Below are 22,587 nucleotides of genomic sequence, written 5' to 3' on the forward strand. Positions count from 1 at the left end.
TGGCGGGCTAACTCTTTAGGTCAAACAAAACCTGTTTTGCTCCAGCAAGATTGTTGAAATAGACCCTTCAGACATCTAAGTAATTGTGTTCGAACTGACTATTCAATCATTCTTTATTGATTATTATTCATTTCTAGAATAGGACATAGATATCGGCAAGTATGGAAACCCTGACTAGATTTGAAGAAAAACTAGACCAGTGTTTAGCTTCTCTCTGCAAAAGAGGAAGGCCACTGTGTATTATCTTGGGAGATCTGAACCTACAGTTTGAATCTTTGGATTCTATTTCAAATATATTCGAGGAGTAAGATTCATTTTGAATATTCTGAAGTTAAATGTCATCCTTCTGTGAGAAACCAGAAGGTGTCTCCCTGACTAGTCCCCAGGGATCTGTCATCCAGGTGGCCAGGACACGGCCATCGCTATTGGATCCAGTTCCTGGGGGTGGACAAGTGAGGGAGGATCACCTGGATGAGTGGTCTTCGGGGAGTGGAAACGGGACACCGACAGGTGAGATGCGTTATCCCCCTTCTTATAACACCTTTTCCCCAGCCTACCAACTAGAATACTCATACACTCTACCCACCTTTTCCGACACAAACATGTTGTTACACCATGAAAGATAACAAACTAACACTAGAGCCGTTTTCCTGACGTGTCCCAACACAAGGGTCAAGCAGAGTCAGGAAATTGACCAGAACCACACACACACCGGACTGCCCTTTACCTTCCCCACAGGGATAAAAGGTGGTGCACAAGAGCACACGACGAGCAAGGCAGACTGCATGACGAGACAGCTATCCAAGCACGGCTGTTCAAGATGAGGAGGAAGGCGGAGGGAACCGAAAGGGTGCAGCAAGGAGAGAACCCACCTTACCCTTTCTGACCCAGACCCACGAAGCCTCCGTGGAAGGAATCGTAAGACCGTGAACAGTAGCCACCATGTGTTGCAGCAGTTGCCAACGGTACATGGAGCATGCCTACACTGATAATCAGAACAGGGAGAGACGCATGCTACCATGGTACCGGCCTTGACTCCAGAGACAGGAAATGCCAAGCGGTTCATTGCAGCAGGTGAGTCGAGGGGAGAACCGATAAGAAACTGAACTGTGTTGAGCTAGAGTTGCAAATGGCAAATTAAGGAAAGTTCAAAGAACTGTTAACATTACGTGACAACCAGCTGCAGAGGGATCCGGCACCACGTTAGTGCTAATTCGAGAGACTTTGGTTAATCCCACGTTTGTTGAAACTACTGATACCAGAAGGCCCTAGGAGAGCCTGAAGGAAAAGGTCAAAGTGGTCATTCAGGGGTCTAGCAAAAACCCCTGTACAGTTGAAAGTCTTTGACCTATGCGTAATTGAAAAGCTAAGGGAGGTGAATCCTGCATAGTGAGAACAGAGAAAGAACTGTATGATTGGCAAGAGTTGTCAAGAGTGAACCCGATGGAGGGATGCCGAAGGAAAGGGGCGAAGTCCCAATTACCAGTGTGTTGACAGGAGTGAACCCGACAGAGGGATGTCCACAGTGAACTGTTTGAAAAGACAGTAAGGCTTTTGAATGCCACAGGTGAAATTGTTTTTAGAAAAAAACGTAGTTAACCCAATGGAGCAAGACTGATATTCGAGAGGGGCCTGAGCCCAGAAGATGCGGACCCAGGGGTGAAAAGTCATCACCCAACGTACATTTGGAAATAACATTTTGGTTTGTTATTTTGAACACATCAGGTCCGTGGAGGAAAGAAACATTTTGTAGAAAAAAGACTTAACCACCACCGAAAGTCCTGATAGCTGAAAACAGAACTGTTGTCTCGTGCTGGGAAAGCTCGAGAGTGTGCTGTGCTCAGGAGTCCCGCCTTGTCCCGTGCTCAAAATGTGGGGAAGGGAGAACCCTGATTACCACATGCTGACTTATTATTTATGAACACTTTCTTTCTTGTGAATCTTATCCCACACTCTTTTTGTATTTAGTTGTAAGGATTGGCAATAGTATGTTTTTAGTATAGGCCCTTTTATTTGACAGGCCACCACTAGGACAGCCTTATTAATATTTGATGGTCGTAGCTTGCTCCCATATTAGATTTAAGTTTAGATTATGCGTTTTTCCAACCTGCACATACAGTTTAATAAACGCCCTTGAACTGTGATCACTTGTGCCTGTCTTTACTGTTGCCACCGTGAGTTCCTTACACTTCCCAGAACCAAACACCAATTAGCGACAGAAGTAGTACATCTATGGGATAGACTAGATTTTAGTAACTGTTTGCAACAAAATGATTCCCCATCAAAATTTAGATTAAAGGGAAATTAAAAACCGAGCCACATAGATTAGGTTTTAGTGAAATTGGATAACATGTTTTAGTGCAATACCTTGTAGTATAACCAACATTTGAAAGTGTTCAGCTCCCACTATTACTTGCATGAACATCTGCTGACAGCAACCTCCTCAGGAAATGTACAATGTTTTGAATATAAATAGTTCAAACAATAGAAGATGCATCAATTGGGAAATCTTAAATCTGGAGAAAGTATAACCATCGTTGTACAAGGAACCATTACTCCTTTTCAAGCATGTATGAAGCCTCAAGAAGTAAGTGATTCTTACCAAATGGTTACCAAGAGGTTACATTTGCTAGGGACCTACCGGTCCAACTCATTGTAGCAAGATTACCCATGGTTTTATGCTGATGGCAAGAAGAGTAAAATGCATTAATTTCATTTTCTCAATGCACCAAGGACAAAAGCCTGTGAGATAGTTAAAAAAAAAAGCTTAGCAAGATTACAAGGCATTGCTGGAAAATAAGAGAAGAGATCATGTATCTCATAATTGGAAAACAATTATATCTGCCCTAGAGTTCAACAACTTGATAGAATTCTGGAGAATTATCTTCATCGATCAAGATGGCCATGGGTAATTAATGGTGTGTATAACCAATGAAGCATGGCTAACACATTTTAGCACCCTATACAAAAGTACTGATTCTGAGCTCTTTGTAAAATAGGAAAAGTGTCATCTGATGAGAGAATGACATTTTTTTTATTTGGTCTTCATTCCGCGCCTCTATATGTAGATACAGAATATGGTGCAAATAACAAAAGTGTTGTTAATCACAGAATCACGCTATTCTTATTTTATAAGGAGCGCAGGATCAGTCACCAATTCTTGGCCCCCATCGATAAGACCAATTTAAACTCTTAAAAAAGCTCTGGTTCCAGCATCTCCTCTTTCATCTATGGCAGATGAATTAGAAATGACCTCAAATTCCTAATGGCCAAGAAAGCACCCTGAACTGGACAAATTTGCCTTGATTTCTTCAGAAATTAACCTGTAACCTCGACACATTACTTAACCTAAATTTTCAATTTGTTTCTCAAACTAGTTTTGATTCACTATTCCTGGCAACAGAGGGAAATTATTCCAATCTGTAAAAAAAATGCATTTGCCAAGTATTGATCGACCTATTTTACTTTTGGATTCCATGGGAAAAACCTTTGGAAAAAAAAGCCTGTTCTATACTGGTTAAGCCTTTGGTCAAATTTACATTTAAAACCTTATAGAAATGCTGTTAAAAACCTGGTGACCCAGGAAGGAATTGCTGAACTCCCATGGTTCTGTGACATCAGAAACATCTTGAAGCAAATTCAGTTATCCTACTATTGGTATTCTCGTAATAAACTCAGTAAATTGGGTACAATTTCTGATCCGAGGTGGTGCCAATATATGTCAATTGGCCAGATCAGTAACCCCATGTTTAAGACCTATATATGTCCCAACATATTTGCACATTTGAAATAGTACTATTTGCCCTATTTTAAACAAATATGGCCTCAAAGATATTAATTTAGCAGGAAAACGATGTCTATTTTCCAGCAACGATGTGATGTCTTACATGCACTACAAGACTTATTAGCAAAGTCTTGGCGCGGTAGAAACAACACTCTGAAATAAAATGAACCCAGTGCATATATTTTTATTATATTGTTTTACATATTCAAGTATGACAGACATTTTAAATAAAGTGGTAAATTTTATTGGTGATGGTCTTATATGAAAAATACATCTGTGCTGTGTTTTTATGACAAAGGACGGAATAAAGCGTGTTGATGAAATCTTGAAGTGTGCCTTTGATACGGACGACTTTGTGGTCAGTGCGATGGGCACAGAGTCTGTCCTGTGGAGACACCCCTGGATAAGGATGTCGGAGTTCACCCCCGATTTCCAGATTAAGGATTTGGACATGCTGTTCAAAAGAGTCATTGTAGAAATTCCAAGCCACCAAGACCACATCTAAGTCCTTGGATCTCACAATTCCGCTGCCATCTACCTCTTCTTTAAGGAGTTTTTCTTTTTGGCCCTTCCCCTCTTTTGTTCAATGCGGCAGGGGTCATGCGCCCTCATGTAGTCACATGTAGGCAGCATCCAGTCCAAACCCACTGTGAATTGGACTTTGGTCATTCAACGCTAGTGGGAAAGAGGTTGTCCCTGTTCATCAAAAATTGGTAGCACATTACCTCACATGCTTGGGTCTGTCAGGTTGAGGCTAAGGGTTACTGCCTCCCTTTTCTCCATCACCTATAGGATCACCCTCCTTCCTGTCCCTCTTATCCTTCAGATTTGCTTGTGCTGGGGAGGGACGTGTTTTTGTCGGCAACCCATCTTAGCTGGACAGGGGACATTGTAGTGGATTTTTTCAGCAGACAGATGCCAGGCTCCGATGAGTTGGAGGTCTGCCAGGAATTTCCAGAAGTACTCATTGTTTTTCTCCAGAGAATGTCCTCAACAGCGAACTGAGGGGGATGCATTGATTGTCAAAATGCAACTTCCGTCGGTATAAAGGGCAATCTACAGACGCTGTTTGCTGCTGTTGTGAATCCTGCTGCTCTCGCTGAGCCTCTGCTATTCTGTGCCCATGAACACTTTCAAGTGATTGCCTGTCACGCTCCGATTCGCGTCAGACTGCGGCTGGAGCCGTAGCAGTTTGAAGCGAGCGTGCCCAACAACCAAAGTGCATCACGTGGTAGTAACAAGCCACGCCCCCGGAAGCACGGACAAAAAGAGGAACCGACTGCCCTTGCGGCGTTAAGCCCGTCGGTGTAAAGGGCAATCTACAGACGCTGTTTGCTGCTGTTGTGAATCCTGCTGCTCTGGCTGAGCCTCTGCTGTTCTGTGCCCCTGAACACTTTCAAGTGATTGCCTGTCACGCTCTGATTCGCGTCAGACTGCGGCCAGAGCCGTAGCAGTTTGAAGCCAGCGTGCCCAACAACCAAAGTGCATCACGTGGTAGTAACAAGCCACCCCCCGGAAGCACGGACAAAAAGAGGAACCGACTGCCCTTGCGGCGTTAAGCCCGTCGGTGTAAAGGGCAATCTACAGACGCTGTTTGCTGCTGTTTACGGCTGGTGACGCGGTAAGCACAATAACTTTTTCTTTCAATCCAACTGTATACTTTTGATCTTACTGCGAGATAGAGATAATGGACTCCACTAAACCCCGCACTAGATTACAGGAAAAATTGGAAGAGACATTAGCTAATGAGCCAAAAAAAACCCATTCCTACCGATTTAGTTACAAGTCCCAGTCAAGGTCAACTTAGCATCCTTGCTAATACAATAAACAAGACTGCCCAACCGCCTATTGCTGAGTCAAAGACAGAAGATAAGGTATCCACAGCACTTACACACAATTCTACAGGAAAGGACGAACAATTTTATCTAAAACCTGCAATGAAGCAAGAAAAAAATAAAATTAAACAAACCGCCTTAGCAACTGTAAACAGCGAGTCTCTTTCACATATCGCGACATCTACACAAGCTGACAAAAATCGCACAAAGACAAACCTAGATTTACCCTGTACCCCATCTTTACAGCAAAGAGCGTGAAATGCAAAACAACAATGGCAAACATCTTATTATCTGTTAGACTCCCCCCAACGAAACACAAATAAACAACTAGAAAACCGCGTGGCCCGCCTTTCTCTTGACATCACGGAAATAGATGCAATTATGGACTCACAGGAAAGAAGAAAATAAATCTTCGGAGAACCAAAGACCAAAAAACAATGGCAACAAATAACACATCCACGCCAATTGACAACAAAATCAAATCCAAGCACATTAAAACCTCCCCCCCCCATACCTCTGCATCACAATTCTTACCAATGGACAACAATCAACCTGTAATAGACGAGATTACAATGAACATTCCTATGGAGACTCCAGAAAGAATTCCAACCACAATGCTGGATCTCCAAAACACGCTAGTGGCTGTTCTCTCATTAGCCATGGTACCTTTCCTTAAGATCCAAGAAGCAATGGTAGATTCTACAAAAGATCAAGCGACCCTACTGGCCATGATCTTAACAAAACAAATCAACATGGAAGCCTTCATAGGCACGGTACAAGAACGCCTCAACTTTGAGGCAGAAGCTTCCAGGACCTGGCAAAGGCGATTAGCAGAAATCGCAAGAATTGATTGGGTAGATAAACAAAATCTAACAGATACCCTGACAATGATTACAAAGAAAATGCTGGATGGCAAACCAAAAAAACACCTTGGTACGGACAATAAACCAGATCACTCCTTAAAACAAGAAAAAAGCTACACCTGATGTCAAAATAAACCAACCTACTCAATATGAAACTCAAGTACACTCTATAAATCCACCTATAAGTATGGCAAATACTGAACCTTCATCATGCACTCCTTTTTTAGTTCAACTCAATTGGCAGATTATTTTCAACCGAATTTATAATTGCTGGTGACTTGAACATCCATCTCTAGAGCCCAGAAGGCTTGAGATTAAATTCCTCCAATTTATCCGCAAGAGCAAAAAAATGGTCCGAAGAAATTTGTATCAGAAACCTAACACTGGCCGAGCAACCACGAAATGATCAAGATAAACCTCCTGCAACATGGACCCGTGAAAAATCCAATTCAATTATAGATTATATCTTTATTTCAGAAAAGATTCTAAACAACTTAACATCAACTGCAAACCATCCACAAATAAATAGCGATCACCACCAAATTCTAATAACATGTACTGCTGCTCAAACTCAAATTTCATGATTAAATCTCCCAGAGCTGGAACTAAACAATGGCTTAAACAAGATTCGAATAAACCAACATCAAATGCCCGAACTGCTGACAAACTTTGAATCTTCAAATTTACCGACCACTCAAAACTCAACTACGAATGGATTCTGCACAAATATCAGCAACCTAAAAAAATAAGTGGAATCTATCAAAGTAAGCATAAACATCAGTTTAACCACAACATCAAATCAATGAAAAAGAACTTATATAAAAAAATTTGACAACTCAAAAAACAGAAGACAATATCCTCTGCGCTTGAAATAAAAAAAGAAAAACAAAAATATTCAAACTTCATAAAATCGCATAAAACTATAATGTGACAATCAGATGCAGAAGCGATTCTGGCGGCTTTAAAACAGAAAAACACCAGACAGCTGTGGTCGCTTCTAAACGATAAATCCAACGGATCAACCATGATACAAGAGGTAGCAGCTGAAGAATGGTCACAACATTTCAAACATCTCTACAAAGCAAAAACAGATAGTTCACCAGCAAGAAGCTCGAATAACCAAGAAGCCTGGGACCTACAATGGGATAAAGATGAGATCAGAAAAACTATCATCTCCTTAAATCCATCGCGAGCACCTGGCCTGGACGGGCTCTCCTACGCCAACTTAAAATCTGCCCCTGAAGAATGGGCTATCTTTTTTTCAAAACTCCTTAAATTAGTAGAGAAAACTAAACAAATTCCTCGCAGCTGGACCCTGGTGATACTGATTCCGATCTATAAAGCTGGTGACAGGAAAAAGCCAACAAACTACAGACCTATAGCCCTTCTTGATCCACTGGGAAAACTCTTTGGGGGATTTCTAATGAAAAAAATCAACTTATGGGCAACAGAAAATGGTTTTCAAGAGAAAAGACAGACTGGTTTCGCTAATAAAATCGGCACAAACGCCAATCTGCTACTGCTGAATATGATTAAATATGAAGTGACAATAAAGAAACAACAAGTTTATGCTGTGTTTATAGACCTAAAAACAGCATTTGATTCGGTGAATGGAGAAAAATTATGGTCGAAGCTAACAGCATGGGGTTGTCTCCAGTTATTCTCAATCCGATTAAACAACTCAACTCTAATACATCAATCAGAGTAAGATTGACAAAAGACGGTGCAGTAACAGATGAAATTACTACCTGGAACGGCCTGAAACAAGGGTGCCCCCTTGCTGCCTGTCTATACAACCTATACACTTTTGGCTTCGTACAAGCGATTCATGATCCACTCTCGAACCCACCGAAGATCAATAACGAACCGCTAAAGACCTTAATGTACACAGACGACATCATTGTCATGGACAAAACGCAATCTGGTCTACAAAAAACATTAAATAAAGTGGGCTCTTTCATGAAAGAGAACAACCTTCAAATTAATATTCCTAAAACCAAGCTAATGAGATTAACATCCTTACATAGCACCAGACGAAAAAGTGTGAAATTACAACTAGAAGATAAAAAGATCGAAGAAACCAAAACACTCAAATATCTTGGCGCCTTGATAAATCCGTAACCAGTTGAGCAAGAATGGAAAGACCACATTGAGAGAAAAGCAAGATCCCTAGCTTGATTGGGACGCTATTTTCTTTGCAAATTTTGAACCTTTTCAATAAAATCAACAATCCTACTGTATAGACAAAAAGTGGTCCCCATCCAAACTTATGCTGGAGAAACAATAATCAACCAAGACACAATGAAATGGCAACAATATGAGGCCATATTCGGAGAAAATCTCTCGGCTTACCTAATTCATTTCCAATCCCAAGAATTTGTTTTGAACTGGCACTACAATCCCTTGAATCTATCATTACCTGGAAAAAATTGGATCTCTATAGGAAAATAATTTGCCAGGATAAAATTCCATCTTTAGAGATACTCAAGAAAAAAAGAACCCTGTATGTGTAACAGCACTTCAATACTGATCCAACGAGATAAAAAAGAAAATGAAGGCTGAAGATATCAGTGAAGATATGCTAATATATAGACCATAATATGCTAAAAGAAGAGTGCAACAAAATGACTGGATCAAAACAATAGAGGAACAATCAAAATATAAACGAGCGATGATCTGTCCAATAGAAGCAAAAGCTCTTAACGAATTACCTCCATATTTAGCATGTTTTCCAGAACAATCAATACGAGATCTTTTCCTACGATTCCGCCTAAACATATTACCAACTCGCGATTACCTATTTAACATTAAACATCCAACAACGATGACCACAGATTGCCGGTTCTGCAAGATTGACGATACCAGAGAGACTCTCTTTCATGTAATCATGGAGTGTGATGCTTTGACGGATAAAAGAAACTTGTTCAAGGACTTCTTTAAAATTTCCCAGAAGCAGATGAAAACCGAGAAACGATGGGCACATCTCTTAAAAGGACATGACAAGAACCTAATTCTAACAGTAATTAAAATTTGGACTGTGATTTTGAACAACAGCTCGTCGTAAGAACCAGAAACATAAATGTCAATCCAATCTTTCTTTTTTTCTTGTTTTGTTTTTGCTTTCTTTTGTATCTTGTAAATTATATAATGAAAAGTTTGTATTACCAAACAAAATATTTAAAAAAAAAATGCAAATTCAAACAGAAAATCACAGAGAGAAGCTTACGTGTTTAGGGTATACTCAGAACTCTCTAGCCCTCACAAAACCATGTATGATCTAACCTAGCGCAGCAACAAACAATTAAACTGGCCTCCTCCCTTAAGAATAAGTTCAATGGATTGCATCCTCCCATAGATTTCTCATGTGGACAAATATCTCCAGCACAGCTGTTCTCAGAAAATCTTTATGGGGGTACAGTGTGCCTCCACAAAACCTTCCCCAGCACCCATGCTCCTCGACTCTGGTGGAAGAGAGGCAGGCTTGAGAAGCTCTCTGCTGGCCCTTTGGTAAGGGCGCATCGAGCATCTGAGGAGAACCCCCTCATCACAGTGGCAAAAATAAGTTCACTGCCTACCAGAGAAGGGAGGGAGTTGAGGATAGAGGGGGTGATAAGTCATTAGACCAGAACTTGTTTTTTGAAGATAATTTCCACCATATGGCCAGTTATGTGATGTGGGTGGGTCTCTGATTCTATTGCCAGAATCATTGCTGAGCATATTGATATCTAGGTGCCGGGCTGGTTTTTCCTTAAGATATACTCCGAACTCTATGCCTCCAATTAATAATCTTTCTGCAAGCTTACATTTTAATGGGTTTCATGAAACCGGGATATGGTAAACATATTGTATCATCATAGAAATCAAAAAAGCATGTACTTTAACCTTAAGGCATGTTGTTATCTTTTTCAGCCAACCAACATTGTCTCCTTTAGTAGTGGAATCACCGAAAATAAAGGCACAGTCACCGAAAATGAAGGCAAAGGAAAAAGATGACAAATCTACAACTGAACCAGTTAAAGGAAAACCCAAAGAAAAGGAGGATAAACCCATGACTGCACAAGGCATGTATTCTTTTCAAAGAATCCTATTTGGGAATCCTGTCAATAGTTTTTGGGAATGAGAAAAAGGTTTGCATGTGCCATCTCATGAAAGAGAATAAACATGCGATTTCTTATTGACACTACATTTTTGCAACATCTGTAAAATGAGCTCAAGTACCAGCCAGATAGAAATTAATGCTTGACACAATAATTTCTAATGTTATTTAATGCTACTTTAATGGTTTTAGGAGAGTGCATACTGTTGCCACTGAAGTACCGTCTTGTCACTAAAAGTAAGGTAAGATTGGTGTCAGCGGGTTAGAGAGTGAGCAAAGTGGGATCACATGTATGGGACTGAGGTAAGTTACCAGGAATATCTGCTGAGCCTACACCTGGGAACACAAGCAAGCATACCCGAGGAAGTGAGAAAAGATGGAAAGCTATTCTGAAAGTCTCTGTGGGACCTACCGATGACCTTAAAAACACCTCTTAGAATCCACTGAAAGGGGAGTTCTGTGGCATCAGAATCCAGACTGGGAAAGAAGCTCAACTCATCATGGCCATGCGCATTAATCCTTTGAGTCCTGTTAACTTGTCATGAATTGGCTTGGCAGAACCGGGCTCTCCTCATACGAGGGTGACTTTCCTCCTGTGTTAATTGCCCCTGTACTGTGTGTGTACACACAGGGGCAAGAAATGCAGATGGATAGGCAGGCAAGCACCGCCTGGTCGGTCAAAGCTGAAAGGAAAAAAGAAACGGACAATACATTAGAACCACATACCTGCACCACCACCCCTCACTCTTATCCCTCAGATATGAGCTCCCATCTGAAAGTAGATGAGTTGTATCGAAGAACCTAATAGGTATCTTCTACAGCCTCTTCTATAGTCCATAGGTCAGGATACCAACCAGTGATCGTTGCCTAGATGCACAGTCCAAGAACAATGTTTGCAAAAGACCTGACCCAGGCGGAACTAGGACGCAAAAAAGGGAGATGAATCCAAAGAAAGAAATCCAACAATCCAATAAATGAAGAAGAAACAAAAAAATCCAGGGTGCCAAATCCAGGGAACGAAACACAGGAGAGCCAAGAAGCAAACAATCCAAAAGATCCAAGCCCACTGGAGTTACAAGAACAGAAAAAAAAGAAAAGAAAAAATCTCAGTGAAGAGGAAGCAACCAAGCCAGAAGGGAAACCCAAAAGGAGTCCAGGAGGAAAAGAGTTGAAGTAAAGAGGACTGAACCAACCTAAGTGCAAGCAGACTAGACAAAGATTAACGTAGCCAAATGCTACAGTGTCAGAAACCTTGAGTGACCCCAGTTCAAGGGCCAATCCTAAACTGTACCAGCAAAAAAGGGTTTCTGTTTCTATATAATAGAATTGCAAGTCAATAAATCATTATCAACGCATACAATCAATTACCAATATTGAATGTATAAGACATAATAGACTCTCAGTATTCAAATAAACACAATCTAGGAAACTAGATATAAATAATGTAATTCATACAACATTTTTTGAAACAAGAACATAGCGGACATGTATTTCGACCAATGGGTCGTCCTCGGGGCAAACATGTGCTAGTCAAAATTGAGTCCTCAAAGAGAACTGAATCAAATAAGCTCCTGAAGTAATAAAAACTCAATAACCTCTCACATATGTTTCATGTAACTCGATTTGGAGACAGGTTTTCCAAACAAAATGGTTAATGAGGTTAATTTGTATGTAGATATCATTAGCGCGACTCTGTAAGAGCACACAGACTCAGTGGGCAGATTGCAGCATTTTGGGAAGAGTCTTAAAAGAGGAGGAAAAGAGTCACGAAACCGTATGTATCCAAGAAAGCAATCACAAGGATCCACTCAACAGTGAGGAAAAATCAGGAACACAAATGGTTGAGAAGTAGTGCTCTTTCCCTGCTCTGCCATATATGTAGCAGGTACTCCGTCGTCCACGAGGAATTTTCGAGTGGCGTGAGCATGAGTGATGGCATCATTGCATGCTATGTGACAACATCATCCCAGTTACGCTGCAGGGACCTGCAACCTTGGCAACTCAATGCTGCCATAGACGTTAGGGAAGGAGCCTACCCAATCACTGTGCTTGCCTTCCCGCAGCTTGAGCGCGAACCTTGATATAACTGCTGTTGACCACTTTTTGTATATAGTCGCTCTGATGTTTTAATGAGTTTTAGACTTGGATTTGTGTTTGTCATTTGATGTGCTATTCACTGGTGGCCATCTATTGACATTGTTGTGTGGGATATTCTATGCTGGGGTAAGCTGTGCTGTCTCATTCCAAAGGCTTCACCCCTCCCTCTGTTAATTTTTCCTTGGCACATAGTGCATTTTGATTTGTTAGTTAACCTTAGGGTTAAGTGACTGAGCCCTGAACTGCCTTCTACAGATGCCAGTTGTCCTGCGGTGCATTGTGCTCCTTTTGGGGTGGTCGGAGGCACAGCCAGAAGTCAAGTATATGGCTTTCAATCCACTCTGGGCTCTGTGATTATAATGGCATAATGGCAGGGAAAGTGGTTTGTTTGTTGACCCTCTGGCAATGCAAGTAGGAAGAGGATTGTTGGCAACATAGGAATGGGTCATGGGTATGTAATAGGCACAAGCATTCTAATGAGAGAAGACCTATTTCTGTATCCTTTGGAGTGCTGTTTAATGCCTTGTGGCTTTTCCCACTGTTCCCCACTATTCATGGGTAGTACTTGTCCGCCCCACCCCCCGACATGGGTGTAGTAGTTACATGGCGTGTGATGACAGTCGATGTGTTCCATGAATAGTCACCATGCGCACAGGAGACAGTTATTGAGACGTTTGCTTGCTCTGCATGTTGACAGCAGCAGCTGGATCACTTTGCATTGGAATAAACTTCCCTGATTAACTAAAGACAGCTTAGTTATTACCACATAAATTAGAGATGAGGTGGGGAAGGAGAAGTGACTTAAGCTGTGTGCCACAATCCTCAGAGAATGATGGGCGGAAAAGGTGGAACTTGACATATACCGGTGAGAGGCTGCAAGCGAGGAACAACGAATCCTAAAATACACAGAGGAAGGTACCGGCAAGTGCAGTGAATCATCGAGTGCACAGAGACGTGCCCTGAGGTCACGATGAAATATAACAGCATCCATATTAGAGTCAGCAAGAACACTGATGTTTGCATCTCGAGGGGCACAATGGCAGCCGTATTTGGGCCAGGTGGTCGTCGACGATCATATAAACTTTATCAAACTGATCGAATTTCTTTAATGCAAGCAAGGAACAGTGAATACTAAGTTACACAGAAGCAGCAGATACCAGCAGTGAGGTATCGGAAAGCGCAATGAGTTGAGTGCATTTAGACTACTGCATATAACAGAGCCCCAATTATAGCCATGCATATCACTGTTGTGTGTATATCGTGGGGCATAGCAGCAGCCATAACTAGGCCAGGCAGTCCACGATGAACATATAAAACCTTTTTTGAACTGATGGAAGTTCTTTAGGACAAAGTGCCCAATAGAGGATTGAATCATACAGGAACAGCCAGGATACATAAGAATACTGTTTGGATCATGGTAGTGGCAGGAGTTTGGAAGCATTAGACTGCAGAGGGACGGATGGACTGGTTCGAGGCGAGGCATTGGACAACAAATAGTGAAGACTCTGTAGTTAGGGGTACATAATATACATTTAAACTATATTGTTATGTATGAAAACCACAGTAGAGTGATATAAAAGGGAACATTTATAATTTGGAACAGCCACTAACATTTCTGTCAACTCCGGGTAAACCACCTGTACTGTGGGAAGATTGGAAAGATTTGTTCTTGTTTTACTTTGTAGGAGAAAGATTTTCAGATGAAAGAACATTATCTACTTTGATGTGTTGTTTTGGGGCCGAAGCGGTGAGGATAGTGAAGAATTTGCACGATGTTGAAGAGGGTAACGAAAGAGGGGATGATGGAAGGGGTACAGAACGGTGCTATACAACAAAGCTATAAAAAATGGATGCACAATTTGGCAAGAGGACAGACATATTATTAGAAAGGTACAAGTTCTTTACTAGGAGGTAACTTTTTGGTAAAATGGTTGATGTGTTTATAGCTGATTGGAGAGGGTTCCTGGCATCATGTGAATTTACTGGAAAAGAGGATGAGTATATACCAGACCAGTTGATGATGTACACAAATAACCCCAAGATACAAGAAAATGTATGGCAGGCTGAGAATCCATTCACTACAAGAGGCTTTGACTTTAGCAAAAGGGATGGAATTCACCAGTAAATATCTTAAGGAAGTCAATGCCAGAATAGGTAAACATTATATTCAGATTGTGAGTGAGGGACAGAACAAGCACAAAGTACAAATTGGGGAGCAAAAGATACATGTTGTAAAGAGAGAAAATTAAAAAGGGAAGTTTCAAATATCACAGGGCAATGCAATAGATGTGGGTTTGAGAAACGCGCAATTAATGCAAAGAAATGTCAATGAGAGTAACGTGTAGGAAATGTGGGAGAATGGGGCATTTTGTAAGGTTATGCAAAACGAATAAACCAGGTGAAAAAGAAGGAGGAGTAAAATATGTCAGTGAGGAGAAGGATGATTGGTGTAACAAAGTTGCAAATATTATGAGCATGGTGAATGATGAAGAGAAGGGGGACTAGTAGCCTCCCTAGGTGGGAATTAAGCTGGCGGTTAAGTGGTAAAGAAGTTGGCAGAACCTGGTTAGTGATACATGATAAATATCAGAGAGACAGTACAAAGAGTGATATATAAGGCCGAAAACATATGGTGGTGGTAGGATCGAGGTAATAGGGTTTGTAAAGGACACCTTTAGGTATAGTGAGACGACAGTCAAGGGGAAAATGGATGTGTCAACTAAAGGCAATTGTCTTCTGGCTTAGAGCATTAGGGAGATTAGGTATGGAATTACATCCGGGAAAGAAGGAACAGGTGAGAACATTAAAAGAAATTCAATTGGATGCATTTACAAAAGATATTGGACAGGAATTTAAGATCGTTTTTGCCAAAGGTATTGGGAAATTGATAGGATATTGTCACCAAATATAATTGAGAACAGGAGCAAAACCATGTGTGCACAAAGTAAGATCTATGCCCTTTTTAGGCTTATTCCAGGCAGGTAAAATAGAGCCAATTGAAAGTAGTGAATGGTTATCGCCAATTGTAGTTTTCAAGCGGCCGGATGGTTAAATAAGATTGTGTGTCGATCTAAGAAACCTTAAAAAGAATATATGGGTGGATAGCTATCCATTGCCCAAGATGAATGAGATGTTGATGACCATGGCTGAGGCAGGATGGTATAGTATGTTAGATTTGGCATATCACCAAGTAGATTTGCACCCAACGTCATGTTCTTTAACTGCATTTATCATGCCAATGGGTGACATTTGGATTGGCATCCGCATCTACGGTATTTCAAAGGGTGATGGAAGATTGTTCGGAGAGGTTCCATGTGTGAAGTGTTTTCAGGATGACATCTTAGTGGGAGCCAAGAGTGAGGAGGAACATGACAAAAGAATGTATGAAGCGTTACGTATACTAGAAGGGGCTGGCTTAACAGTAAAAAAAGAGAAAAGCATCAATTTAAGGTCAAACAGGTTTTGCATTTAGGACATCTGTTAACAAACGAAGGGCTCAAATCACAGTCAGAGATGGTGGAAGCAATCCAGTGGGTGTAGCCTCCAAAGAATAAGGATGAGCTGAGATATTTTCTTGGTATGATTATTATGACACATTTGTGGGGAATTTTGCAAATAAGTGCTCAATTTCACAGGCAGTGTTAAAGGTAAAGAAGGAATTTGTGTGGGAAGAGAGAGAAGAGGAGGCATTTAAAAACATGAAAGAAGAAGTGGCCATTACATCCATGTTGTACAGTTTGACCCACAAACGAACACAATTGTAGTAGTTGATGATTATATGCAAGGGCTTGGAGCAGTGTTAAACTGGATCAGATGTGGAATAGAGCTGCAGATAGTGTTTGCATCAAGGGCTTTACAGTAGTCTGAAGCAAAGTATTCCACCATAGAAAAACAAGTACTGGTGTGCTATTGGGCATCAAAACACTTTAGGACATTCGTGTGGGAAATAGCATAGAAGTGACCACAAACCACTTGTTCATTTATTCACAACAAGGATCTGGGCTGGCGACTCAGAGAATAGCGAGATGGATGGCAGTGATGCAGGAGTACAATTTTAAAGTGGAACATATCTCAGGAATATATAACCTGGTGGCTGACTGTTTATCCGGATTGCCAGGAGAGGGGAATGTGACAGAGGAGATGATAGTGATGAATGGGTTGCAAGTGTAGAGTGTAAGAGACCGTTTCTAGTGTGATGCAACGGTCGGTTTAGCTGCAGGTGGTAGAACCTGATCCAGAAAAAGCAGGTACTATGATGCATCTTAAGCAAGGGTGGAGGACGGAAGAGGTGAAAAAGTTGCCATATTACAAATAAAGGGAGGAGTTGAGCGATTCAGGGTTTGGACTTGCGAGGGGAAAGAGACTTGTGTCTCCATCGATGGTGAGGAAGGAGCTGATACAGCTGGTGCACAATGGCCACATTGGAAAATGTTTGACTTATATAAGACTCAGAGCTAAATTCTTGCGTGGATAAAATGGTGGAAGAAGAGATGGGGACATGCATTCTGTATGCCACGAGTGACAAATCGTTGAAAACACAGTGCCAAGAAGCGAGCAAAGTTGAGGTACCTATTGCAGTATGGGAGAAGGTGGCAATAGATTTTATAGGACTGATGTGAATGCTAGGGTAAGAGAGCAGATTTTAAATTGTACTGGTGGACTATATATCCAAGCGGTTTGAAGTTTTGTTTGTTGACAATATAACAACAAGGAAAGTCTTTGAATGTATAGAAATGGTGTTCATGATGGAGGGGGTATCCCAAGATTATTGTGCCAGAAAATGGGGTGCAGCTGGTTTCGAATGATATGCAGAAATATTTGAGAGAGCATGGTATAGAGAACCATAGGACAGCACTTTACAATGTGAAGGCTAGTGGATTGGTAGAGCGCATTGATGGACCAATCAAAGAACCAATACAATTGGAGTACGCTAATGGGATGAATTGGAAATTGAAAGTGAGCAAAATAGTAGTGGCATATAGGGACACACCCCATGTTACCACAGAAGTGACCCCATTTAGGAAATGAGAAGAAGAAAAATGCATTCCAGTGTATACCCAAATTGGATGACAATGGAAAATATGAGCGGGACAGAGGAAAGATGCTGGAGAGATGAGAGGTGTAGTACGAATAAAAGAAGGAAGAGTGGCTGAGAACCTGTGAAGGTAGGCAACATTGTAACGGTGAAGAAATCGTTCAGAGTACCAGAAGTGTGTTCAAGATACTTTCATCCTATTGCTTTAAATGGAGCAGGTAAAAGTCTTGTGGTTAACAATAAAAGGAAACGTTGGGCACCACGGTATTCAAAATCCAATTTTAATTATAGGCTATGGACTGTACTAAACTGTGTAGTTCAATTTAATAGGAGCAGACTGAGAAAAGTCCAGAGACACCTGGACCCAAAAACTGCAACAAGGAAAAAACTGAGTGGAGAATACTCAGACAGTCGCTCACTTACTGTACCCCATAAGGGGTTACTGTTAAATTCTATGCAAGAATAAATATTTAGACAGTTTTCCTTGCTCTGTTGGGACTGATATTGTCCTTCAAAGTCCTTATTCCAGGAATCTCGCAAAGTAGCATTTGAAGATAAAAGTGTGGCATAAGTAAGTTTGTATGCAATTGAAAGCAACATAAACCTGTAGAATTATATATCATTAATGATAGTTCCAGATCAGAGAAAAAAGTGGAAGGCAGACATGCAGACCTTCAAAAAAGCACCTATGTACAGCTTAAACAAGAGAATTGTAATGTGATAGTTCATCCACTGTAAAATCAAATTTGGTGCATATTTGAAAGCAAAAATAAAACCTTGGTATATATATCACTTAAATAATACATTCCTGAATTGCCTTTGTATTGGCATAGGACACCATATCAAAATAGGATAAAGTAATTATGGTATCATTAATTACAGGGAGTATAACTTGTTGGGCATTATTTTTCATGGAGCGTAGTGCAGGAAAAGGAAAAGGAGTTACCAGTAATCTTTCAAATATAAACCAAGCTGGTGACGTCTTATTCTCAATATTCAGGAACCAGAAAACACCCTTTCTAATAAGAAAAGCCTTTCCTCTGAACCAAAAGTCAAAATATTCATCCCGCGCAGGGCTATTTCAGCTTTTAGCATAGAGAAAGAAAGAAGAGTATACATTCATGCACATATGTGCTATGGGGATGAGCTCCTCGTCGCTCCCACCTAGTCACTGTTAAGGCACAGGACAGTCACCTTGGGCTATTTAAGGATGTGACACCTTAAGCTAGAAAGCTTGCTCGCTGTGGACTCACCCTATTCCCAAAGATAACCTCTTTATATATTCCTGCAGTATGGGAGTTTAAAAAACCAGCCCTTTGAAGAGAAATTAACACTGTGGGTAGTCTAAGGCTGGCATCATGAAGGAGACGCATACAACAAAGGATTCAAGTTTTACAACTTTTATTAACTCAAATGTCAGGATTGTAAAACGCCTAATTTGCCCTATGCTAGGCTGGGATTTCAATACCTAAACTAAACTAAGTATAGTCTGAGTCTAAAAGTCCAAAACCAAGTACCTGTCTGTGTCCAAACCTATGCTCCCCCTTACAATACACTAAGCAAAAATGTGCAGCGATGTTGCTCTTAACAACATAGTGCTCAAACTTCATTCCAAAGTTCAACTTCCTTCTCCAAGCAGTTCCACACAAAGGAATTCCAAACAGTTTATCAAAACAGAAAACGTTTGTTCTCATTGGGGTTTCCTTTCCCCTTGTTTCAAATATAGTTCATGTAGGAAATGTAGTTCCCTTCTTAAATGGTTCCCAAAACAAATGTATTTCTCTTCTTGAACAGTCCACACGTTCTTGACTTTCTTATATTCAATGCAGTACTCACAATCGTTTCTGTGTCACTTTTATACTTATACTTTTATGCTTTTAACTACAGATTGCATAAGGCGTCGCTTCTCTGGCAGTGCTGGATTCATATTCAAACTAATTGACGTTTGATTGCATGTTCCATACGTCTTTTCAACAAAAGGATATTGAGGTTCCCTTCCCCATGATCATAAGCAGCTTAAACAAAAGAAAGGCACTAGGGTTCCCTTCCCTCACACTTTTTTAAATTAATATTTATTTGTATTATGTTCAACAAAATACAATACAAACCAAACCCCCCCTCCATTGTAAGATATAGTCACTCTGTAGATACGTCAATACCGTACCTCAGTCCTGTTTGAAGGCGAATTGAGACCCCTAAATCGTATATCTTACCCATTCCAGTGAGACAAAAGGCCATATTTTCTGATGCCAGTTTTGGTTTGTGGGGATCTGTCATTGTCTCGACAGTTGAGCTATCACCAACTATGCAGCTATTAAAAGGGTCATGAAGCCCCTCTTCTGGTTCTTTGAGTAAGTTCTGAAAGATGGATCCCACAGGCCACACATCCACACCCTTTTGTCCACCTGTTCAATCCCCTGAAACATCCCTCGCATCTGCGATTTCACTTTCTCCCAGAAAGGATGCAAGACCGGATAATCCCACCAAGTATGTGCCCAGTCTCCTGTGGTCTCACAGCCTCTCCAGCATTGATCTGATACGATACTGAGGAATACATTGCATGTAGTCTTTCAGGCGTGTAGTTCCACTGAATTATGACTTTATACCACATCTTCCTCAATTGCACAGAGCGTGTTAGGTTTGGGACTGCTCCCAACAGGTAAGCCCAATGTTCTTAAGACATGGTGTTCCCTAATATTTATTCCCATTTCCTCATGTATTGCCATCGGACTTGGGATCTGTGGTCATTGAGAAACCCATACAGTGTAGATACCAGTTTCTTCGGTCCTGTACGGGTTATGAGATATACTTTGAAAGGGGTCAGCTGTCACATAGCGCTGCTTTGATACATGGGTCAGTTAGCCAATGCTTCATTTGATTGTACTTAATTATATCCTCTTCCTTCATCCCAATATCCGGAATGCATTCTTCAAATGCCCATAGGGTGTGTCCCAGAAACTTTTGTGCCTGATCTTCTGGCATCCCGCCACCTTCATCACTTTAAAATCTCCTTTTCCCATTCATGACAGAAAATCCAGATTCACAAACTTTGGAAGGAATGGAGAGGGGGTCGCTGAATGGTCCCACGTTCCACTGTAGAGTCCCATACTTCCGCCCCCACTATTTCACTGACATTCGGGTATCTATGCTTTTTTACTTAGCCACAAGAGCACAGAGAGGGGTGATCCTACCACTTCCCTGTCCTGCCTGGTGTCATGACCACGGGCCCCAGAACACAAAAACCACACCATCTAGTGATGGGGGCAATGGGTCACTTGACTCACTTATGTCCCTTTGGGACTCATAAACAAAGGGACCCTGGCTGGACTCAGTCCTGGCGCCTTTTGCAGCAAGCTCATATAGAGATGTGAGCAGGAACACTTTATTTCAGTGCAGGAGTGCTTTTATTTTACTTCAGTGCTGGAGTGCTTTTATTTTACAAGAACTTTCCAGGTGCTGAAAGCCTTTATTCCAGAGAACATCCCTGTGTGCTGACTCATCGGGCGTGGCTCCCTAGGCCTGGTCTTCAGGTGCTGACTCATCGGGTGTGGCAGGGCGTGGCAGCAGGCAGGCCAGGGCTACTGGGCATGGCCAGGAACAAGACTATATAAACCCACCGATCCCTCAAGCAACGTGGCGCTCACCGCCGCCTGGACCAGCTACTTAACTCGTGATCCTGCAACAACAGCATCCTTACCTGTACCCTGGCTCGCATCTCACGGCAACACTCCATCTTCTTGGCAGATCCCGAATCGATGCTGAAGCAACTGCGCACTCTGTCCCATGAAGTCCTGAAACGAGAAAAGAAGACCAGACAAGGTTAGAACTCCCGAAAAAAACCCAACCCAGGGTCGCACCTCATTTAAAAACCCAACGCGCACCGTAAGGCACCATTAAAGGCTACTTAACAGCTGTCAGACCATCTCAGCCCCGCTCCTCCGTATCACCGGCTCTGCTTCTTCTTCCGCAGCTACCCGCCGGCACTGCTACACCACCTGCAAGGGGAGAGAGCAGAGAAAAGAGACATTACATACAAAGGACCGAGAACAAACTTTACAAATATAATTGCAACAGTCGAAGAACAGCGGGCAAGTGGAAACAAGGGAAACACTTACCTACAAGAGAAGTGGACTAGTCGCAGCTAACCTGGACTTCCACGACAAGGGGCCAGTGAAGGAACTCGGTTCCCTTCAACAAGCGCCCCTGCCAGAAGCAGCAGGATGGAGAGCTCATCATCATCATTCAGCAGGTGAGCCTCAAGAGTAGTGCAACCCCAGGGAAGCCATATCCAGGGAGAAGAGGTCTGGAGAAGGGGTCAGGGACCACAGGCTGCATACTCATATGACCCCCCTTAAATTCACGCAGGAACCGCACTGCTCATCACCGCAGTTTCCCACACAGATGCAGAGGGAGGAACAGACAAGAGGAGTCCATCACTGGGAGGGCTACGACCGTACCCCAACACCTCCGCAGAGACCAGGTGAGCGTAACACCTGCCCCATATTTTCTGTTGGTTATCAGTAAACCATTCCCTCAGAACCTGTAGCTGTGCTGCTTCATAGTACCAGTCGATATGGGGAAGTGCCAAGCCCCCCTCTTTCTTGGAGCCGTCAAAGTAGACATTGCTACCCTGGGGAGTTTATTTCACCAAATATATGAAGATAAGAGTTTTGTGAGAGAGCTAAAGAATGTCCTTGGAACCCGGATAGGAAGCACTTGAAAATAGTATGAGAGCCTAGGTATTATTACCATCTTTGTCGTCATCCTCCCTAACCAGGAGTTTGCAAGAGTGCACCAGTTTATTAGATCAGCCTTAACCTTGATGAGTAATGGAAGATAGTTTACCCTGTACAATTGTCCTAGTGTTCATGTAAGGG

The 22,587-nt window shown here is 41.7% G+C and overlaps 1 protein-coding gene across 3 annotated transcripts in view; it reads left to right on the top strand.

The window, feature by feature from the left end:
* The window catches only part of CFAP46 (cilia and flagella associated protein 46), a 2,698,259-nt gene that overhangs the window by 2,186,154 nt on the left and 489,518 nt on the right, over positions 1-22,587 (top strand). For all 3 annotated transcript variants that reach the window (XM_069611407.1, XM_069611408.1, XM_069611409.1), the window contains exon 51: positions 10,392-10,543. In XM_069611407.1, the coding sequence (XP_069467508.1) occupies positions 10,392-10,543 (152 nt within the window). The remainder of the gene's footprint in view (positions 1-10,391; positions 10,544-22,587) is intronic.

The sequence above is a fragment of the Ambystoma mexicanum genome, chromosome 8 (assembly GCF_040938575.1).
Source record: "Ambystoma mexicanum isolate Mex_15411 chromosome 8, UKY_AmexF1_1, whole genome shotgun sequence".
NCBI lineage: Eukaryota > Metazoa > Chordata > Amphibia > Caudata > Ambystomatidae > Ambystoma > Ambystoma mexicanum.